We start from the raw sequence: 7,912 nt of genomic DNA, 5'->3' as shown, positions 1-7,912 counted from the left end.
TCAAAACTCTCCTCACACTGAGCTGTCCATGCAGCCTCAAGACCTTGGCTAGATCCACGCTTGGATTTCGCCCCCGAGAGCTCCGCCACTAGCTTATGGAGGGGGTTAGCGAGCTTTGCAAAACCCGCTACAAAACGCCTGTAATAACTGGCAAACCCAAGGAATGAGCGTAGTTCTGAAATGTGGCGGGGCCGCTGCCACTGGGCTACCGCCTCAATTTTACCTGGATCGGTGGCAACTCCCATGTTGGAAATCACGTGTCCAAGATACCCAACCTGTTGTCGGAAGAACGCACACTTTTCCAATTTGGCCTTTAAGCCTTCTTTATGAAGCCGACTAAGAACAACTTCTAGCCGTTGTAAATGCTGGGTGACAGAGGAAGAGAAAACAACAATGTCATCCAAATAAAGCAGCAAGGACTGGCATTGTTGATCTCCAAACATTCGCTGCATTAACCGCTGGAATGTGCTGGGAGCGTTGCATAGTCCAAATGGCATTCTATTCCACTCAAATAAACCGAAGGGTGTACAGAATGCAGTCTTAGGTTTATCTGTCTCCGCGACTGGAACTTGGTTGTACCCGCTTGCAAGGTCCAGCGTAGAGAACCACTGGGCCCCTGCCAGCGCATCCAAGCTCTCTTCAATACGGGGTAAGGGAAAGGAGTCCTTACGTGTCTTACTATTCAGGAGGCGGTAGTCAACACACATGCGTAGGCTCCCATCCTTTTTCTTAACGAGAACAATAGGTGATGCGTAGGGGCTACAACTCTCCCTCACTACCTGCGACTCAAGGAGCTGGTTAATGTGAGCCTTAACCGCCTCGTAATCTGAGGGGGGAATGCGTCGATGCCTTTGCCGAACGGGTACATCATCAAGCAGTGGGATGTCATGGGATATTAAATTGGTACAACCCAAGTCTCCGTCATGAGCTGAAAACACAGTGCTATACTTATGCAAAAGCCTCCGTGCCTCTGTCTGTTCTGGCTCAGACAAGGCTGACAGATCAACAGATTCAATCCTATCCAAAACAGGGCTTGTTGCTTCTTGTGAGGCCAGAGTGGCAGTAATGGACCGGACTTCTGAAACGCCAGTAGGCAAGCTGATGACCTCTACGCTACTCAAAGAGCCCAGGCTAGCACGAGGATAAAGAAGGACTTCAGTTAGCCCTACGTTGACTATTGGGACATAGGTCGTGCCTCTCAGGACCTGGACCAAACAAGGTGAAGCCAGGAGCCCTGCCGGTAAACCGGAGTCAGGAGGCTCAAAGAGTGCAGTCTGACCTGAGATCTGCTCCGGACAGGTACTGGCAACCAATTTCATGGTACCACCGGCTATGCGCACAGCCCGTGGGCCTCTGACCCGGGCAATACCCATGCGAGTTCTTGGGGTCTGGCTTGCTGCCAAATGGCATCGCTGTAAAGCCTCAACGACCGGACCGGGAGCTTGTGACACAGGGGGAGAGTCAAAAAGCGAGGGGCCATGTGCTCCAAAAAGTTCGTGGTAGCACCGGCTAATCACATTCATGCCGAGGACCCCAGGGACAGCAGGTGGGCCTCCCGGAGGATCTTTCACTACCAGGACACCACAACGAGGCATTACCTTGCCACACAGGACCACATCCAACTCCAAGTAGCCAATGTAAGGGATAGCCAGGCCATTTGCAGCCTTAAGCTGAAGCCAGTGACATGACAGAAGCCGCTCCTGACCCCATGGTTCAAACTGCCGTAAGAAGAAGTCCTCAGTTACCGTGGATACCATGGATCCAGTATCCAAGAGACAAGAAACAGTGACTCCCCCCATCAAGACATTGATGCTTGGACAAGAAGACATAAGCCTAGATATCTCCCTACCCTGTGAGCCAGTAGGTACCCCAACTGAGCCGTGACTCGGCAGCTCAGTGGGCTTCAGTTTCCCGACTGATGGGAGGAGTGGGATGCTCTTAATAGGTTGGAAGGCGGACCAGAGGTGGAACTAGCTCGAGGGCGATAGGGGACTCGTTCCCCATCACATTCCCTAGCAAAATGGCCTGGCTGCTGGCACCGTCGACATATCAAAGGTCCTGGGTGTGGGGGCCTGCTAAGCAAGGGAGGGTTCTGCAGGGAGGCCACAGTCTGAGTGAGCTGATTAAGCTGCTCCTGCTGTTGCTTCAATAGCTCTTTCAACTCCCCCAACTCGCCACTAGGTGGGGGTACTGGAGAGGCTGAGCGAGGGTGACCGAGTACACCATACTGGATGCCATAGGCCGCTGGGAGCGAGAAACTACGTGCCCTAGCACCACCCGGAAACCCCTCTTGTTCCCATCTAATAGCTTCCCTACGAACGTCCAGCAGAGTAGCCAATGGCTGACGACGAATTAACTGCTTCAGTTCTCTACGAAGAGCACTGTCCAAGACATGCTCCACGAACTGGTCTCGAAGGAGAACATCAGCATTAGGCACACCACTAGGGGCACGCTGCTTGACCTGTTCCATCAAAGCCAACAGGGCCAGGGAAAACTCCTGCAATGTCTCCCCTTCCTGTTGCTGCCTAGAGAAAAAGGCTTGCTGAAGGGTGACATAGGACTGACTACAGCCATACAACTCCCTTAGGATGTCTAAGATCTTAACAGGGTCTACTCGCTCGGCACTAGAGCGATACTTGATCTCTTCCTTCGCCTCTCCTTCTAGATGATCAAAAATAAAGAAGGCCTGATCAACCGACGACAGATGTCTAGCGCGCATGCAAGCCTGCACCTCCTCTCTCCACTCCGTGACATCAATGCCCGTCTTCCCATTGAACATGGGACATTTTCGATCGCGAGGAATGACTACTAGCCGCTCAGTGACAGCAGGGGGCATAGGTGCGGGCCCGGGCGTGGGTGCTGGGCCAGGATTAGGAGCAGGCCGTTCTTGACGAAGGCGCTCGTTATCGGCTTTTAGTTGTGCAATTAAGTCTCGCATCTGTTGCATTTCTTCCTCCATGCTAACTAGGAGAACAGTACTATTCTAGGCGAACGATGCCACTTACGCAAAATAGGCCTTACCCTAAAGAAGTTCTGTGGCCCCTGAAACTGAGGCTGCTGTTCTGTTGCTGCCACAAATAACTAAGACTCACCGCAGAGTTTCAATGTTACCTGGGTGAGAATAGAAACAAGATTACGGCAAACCAAACCATATATCAGCAAAAAAAAAATAATAAATGAAAGAACTCAAGTCTCTGCCTTTAGGGAGTGAATCCTGCCGACTACGCCAAATGTGACGTGGCAAGGAAATTTGGAGTCGACTACGCCACCTAGGGGGTTACACCCTAGGACCAGTTACACTATATTCCCTATAGTACCCACAAGGCAACACAGATTCGTACACTCTTAGGCCAGAGACAAGAGTTAAGTTAACATAATTTATTGATACATACAACACAGATTCAACCATAAAAACAATGCATCAGGTTACAGGAGACGCCTGGGTCAGATCTACTGGATGGTTAATGATGGCAACCACACTGTTACGCCGTAGCTTAACCTGTGACCCGTAATCAAAGGGAGTGGAGCAGGGCAGGGGCTTACCACAGCGAGCAGGATTTCCAAAAAAAAGGGAAAAAGGAGGGACCCAGAAGACACGCACCACACGTGAAGGATAATGACACTGCAATTACACTGCAATTCAGAATAGGCACCCGTTGTACACAGCAGAGAAAAGTGAAGGGGGAACTCCGCCACCTGAAGGTTGGCCTGCCGCCTGTGGGTAACCCACCACACCTGTCCGGAAGAGGGAGAGCGAGAGAGAGAGAGGAGGAACAGAGACACAAGAGTTGGTAAAAGGCTTGACAGTAATTATATGGCGATCATTCATTCACCAATAGCCTATTTATCAAACTAGGCTAACAAGGCTACTTATCTCAGGCAGGGGCAGGGGAGGCAGTCAGGCTGTCCACCAAGGCCCAGAGGTTGATCCTGACAGTGAAGCTGCCCTGGTCACAGTATGCATACACAAACACACAATCACAATCACAATCACACAATCACAATCACACACACACACACACCTCAAAGATACCAATAGGCCAACAGTTAGAAAAGCATGCGAGTCAAGCATAGGGAGAAACAGTACAGCACTGCATAACCGCATGCACCAAATCAAAGAAAACAACAAACAAAATAAACATGCAGGTTAAACAAAAGACAAGACAACACACCAGGTATAGCCGGCGATAGGCGCCAAATCAAAGAAAACACAGAATAAACATGCAACTCAAGCAAAGGACGGGACAACACACCGTATAGCCGCCAAATCAAAGAAAACAACAACCAAACGTAGGCATGCGGGTAGAGCTATAGAGAGAGAGCAGTACACCACTGCGTAGCCCCATGCGTTAAACTACAAATAGTTCCCAGCAAAACTAGGCACGCCGTTCAATCCCGACCGTATGAAAACGTCATCCACAAATCCACAGCACAACAGAACAGCAGCCTTTCCAAGGCGTGAAGGCACTTGACTGTAATCCACTTCACACGACTGTAAACATGAGCCACATTCCAATTAGAATTAAAGTTAGCAACAATTTAAAAGACTAACAATATTAAGGCTAACATTTGTAATGCATCTACATACCAAGTGGCGATGAATCCCCTCTCTGGGACCGCAGGTCATGAAGTGAGCTTATGCGAGGCTTGGCTACGGCTAGCCGCAATCCGGAGAACAGATAGTTTAGTAGTGGACAGACTCAATTTAAAATACAGGGCGGTAAATGAATTTAAACTAACCTACCTCCAGCTGATTCCCACCGAGCACCCAGCGTCAGAGCTCGCTACAACAGCCTTGCCAGTGAATATGGACCACTCAAACTGACTATAAAAACGTGGAGAGGGAAGTATTACATTCATGAAAGGCACAATGACCTACGACAGGGCTGAACGCCAAAATAGCTTACCTTAGTTAAAACACACTCGTCGGAGAAGTGGCTACACAAACCAACTTGCCACCACACGCCACCGAGTAACGACGGGCACCCCGGAAGCAAAACAAAGACAGGAGAAAGTACCTCCCGGTGATATCCGCTAAGCTAAATATCCAAATAAGAGTCCGCCCTGCAATTAGGGTGATGGTAGCTCCACCAATCACGCACAGAGGAAATGGCACAGAAACGATTGTGGAGGTGTAACCCAATCTGCCACATTCGGACTGCACCTTCAATCCACCAACAACGTCATACTTTTCATGCAGGGGAAAGAACCAAAAGTCTTTGATGACCAAAAGTAAACAGTGTTCTGAATTCAGCTCCAAATCCAGTCATGCATCGCCCCTAGTGTCTTAATTCAGCTCCAAATCCAGTCATGCATCGCCCCTAGTGTCTTCTGAATTCAGCTCCAAATCCAGTCATGCATCGCCCCTAGTGTCTTCTGAATTCAGCTCCAAATCCAGTCATGCATCGCCCCTAGTGTCTTCTGAATTCAGCTCCAAATCCAGTCATGCATCACCCCTAGTGTCTTCTTAATTCAGCTCCAAATCCAGTCATGCATCGCCCCTAGTGTCTTAATTCAGCTCCAAATCCAGTCATGCATCGCCCCTAGTGTCTTCTTAATTCAGCTCCAAATCCAGTCATGCATCGCCCCTAGTGTCTTCTGAATTCAGCTCCAAATCCAGTCATGCATCACCCCTAGTGTCTTCTTAATTCAGCTCCAAATCCAGTCATGCATCGCCCCTAGTGTCTTAATTCAGCTCCAAATCCAGTCATGCATCGCCCCTAGTGTCTTCTTAATTCAGCTCCAAATCCAGTCATGCATCGCCCCTAGTGTCTTCTGAATTCAGCTCCAAATCCAGTCATGCATCACCCCTAGTGTCTTCTTAATTCAGCTCCAAATCCAGTCATGCATCGCCCCTAGTGTCTTAATTCAGCTCCAAATCCAGTCATGCATCGCCCCTAGTGTCTTCTTAATTCAGCTCCAAATCCAGTCATGCATCGCCCCTAGTGTCTTCTGAATTCAGCTCCAAATCCAGTCATGCATCGCCCCTAGTGTCTTCTGAATTCAGCTCCAAATCCAGTCATGCATCGCCCCTAGTGTCTTCTTAATTCAGCTCCAAATCCAGTCATGCATCGCCCCTAGTGTCTTAATTCAGCTCCAAATCCAGTCATGCATCGCCCCTAGTGTCTTCTGAATTCAGCTCCAAATCCAGTCATGCATTGCCCATAGTGTCTTAATTCAGCTCCAAATCCAGTCATGCATCGCCCCTAGTGTCTTCTGAATTCAGCTCCAAATCCAGTCATGCATCGCCCCTAGTGTCTTCTGAATTCAGCTCCAAATCCAGTCATGCATCGCCCCTAGTGTCTTAATTCAGCTCCAAATCCAGTCATGCATCGCCCCTAGTGTCTTCTGAATTCAGCTCCAAATCCAGTCATGCATCGCCCCTGGTGTCCAGTCATGCATTGCCCCTAGTACACTGTTGTGTAGTGTAGTGTTGTGTAGTGTAGTGTAGTGTAATGTAGTGGAGTGGAGTGTTGTGTAGAGCAGTGTAGCATAGTGTAGTGTAGTGTAGTGGAGTGGAGTGGAGTGTATGTGTGTGTGTGTGTGTGTGTGTGTGTGTGTGTGTGTTGATGTTGATGTTACACATTAATCCTCCTCAGCTGCCATATCTGCCATAAACCAGGCTGAAGACGGCTTTTCACACATATAGCACCCAATAACATAATAACTTCCCACCAACATAATAAAGCACCAACGTAATAAAAATCTGCAGGTTTTAAACATTATAATCCCACCAATGTAATAACTGTTGCCTACTGCCAAAGTAATAAACCAATTACGTTTGCAGGAGTTACTACAGGAGTTATTGCAGGAAAGGTTAAAAAAAGTTATTACAATAGCTTCCCGTCAATGTAAAATCACTGATTTAGTGAAATAGTATCTGTTTTATTAGTTTAAGGGTATAGTTGTCAACAACAATGTCACCATCTAAACTAAATGCTGGATGGGCATTTATTGTCTTTCTACTTTTAGTTATTTTCATCACCTTTTTACTGCGGTTCAAGCTGCTGTGAATGCGCCCATTGTGGTTCTGCTTTCTCTTACTACTCACTGCCAAGCTGCAGTGTTTTCTACCCTTTTCACTCGTGTTTTGTTAATGACATGTCAATGTTTTTTTGTCCTTGAGGTCTTCCGCAGATATTTTTCTAATAGAACTTTAAAGCAGCACTAAAGAAAATTTGCGCTCAGGGTCCCCCTACAGTTGAGAAGTGCAATAATAAACTAGATGTACCGCATAGTGGTACAAAATATGGCCGCTGCTCAGTTCAGCACATTCTATCTGCAAAAATAAATCAATTTGTCTCCATCTCCTACTCCATCCCCTACTCTTGCAACTCATACTATGTAAGTGTGTGTGTGTGTGTGCGTGCGTGCATGTTCATGCGTGTGATGTGTGCCAGTTTAAGAATGTGTGTGTGTATGTGTGTGCGTGTGTGTGTGTGTGTGTGTGGGGGGGGGGGGGGGATATGGGGTGTAGTTGTGTGTGTATTTAAAATAACCCCTTAAAGGAACACGCCACCCAAAATCAGTAGTAATATATGTTCTTACCTTAACTTTCACGAGTTGAGTCATACCTCTCCCGCGCCGGTAGGTGCACTCAAACGCTCTGTCGCGCGGCTCGAATGTGTTAGCATGTTGCTATGCTAGCGGGCTCTGCCGTGGCCGTAGAGAGAGGAACATAGCAGTATTCAAACACCTCCACGTTTTCCCTACTTAAATACACTTGCACGAGTTTGTAGCCTACCATTCAGGGAATAGGCATTTAAAAGAGAGACAGAGAGTGATATGACTAAGAAATGACATCAGGCGGTGGCAGTGCAAGATGTTCAGAACGTAAGAGCTAAAACTTCTACAAACTCACTAACATCCACAGCGGAAAAAGAAGGTAAGAAAAATAGTCGGAAAACTTAGA

General features: G+C 48.0%; 1 protein-coding gene across 1 annotated transcript; it reads right to left on the bottom strand.

Moving 5' to 3' along the window:
- Positions 1 to 765: 765 nt before the first annotated feature.
- On the bottom strand, positions 766 to 5,143 carry LOC143105884 (uncharacterized). Its single transcript, XM_076270017.1, has 2 exons — positions 3,544 to 5,143; positions 766 to 3,111 (listed from the first exon to the last, which is right to left on the bottom strand). The coding sequence occupies exon 2, from the start codon at positions 2,957 to 2,959 to the stop codon at positions 1,904 to 1,906; it is 1,056 nt and encodes a 351-aa protein (XP_076126132.1). The 5' UTR covers positions 2,960 to 3,111; positions 3,544 to 5,143; the 3' UTR covers positions 766 to 1,903.
- Positions 5,144 to 7,912: the final 2,769 nt, after the last annotated feature.

Source organism: Alosa pseudoharengus, unplaced genomic scaffold (genome assembly GCF_046254945.1).
Source record: "Alosa pseudoharengus isolate Yale_2024_CS ecotype anadromous, Long Island Sound unplaced genomic scaffold, YU_APseudo_1.1 YU_APseudo_1.1_scf_6, whole genome shotgun sequence".
In the NCBI taxonomy this organism is placed as follows: domain Eukaryota; kingdom Metazoa; phylum Chordata; class Actinopteri; order Clupeiformes; family Clupeidae; genus Alosa; species Alosa pseudoharengus.
This window is presented reverse-complemented; position numbering and strand designations above follow the sequence as displayed.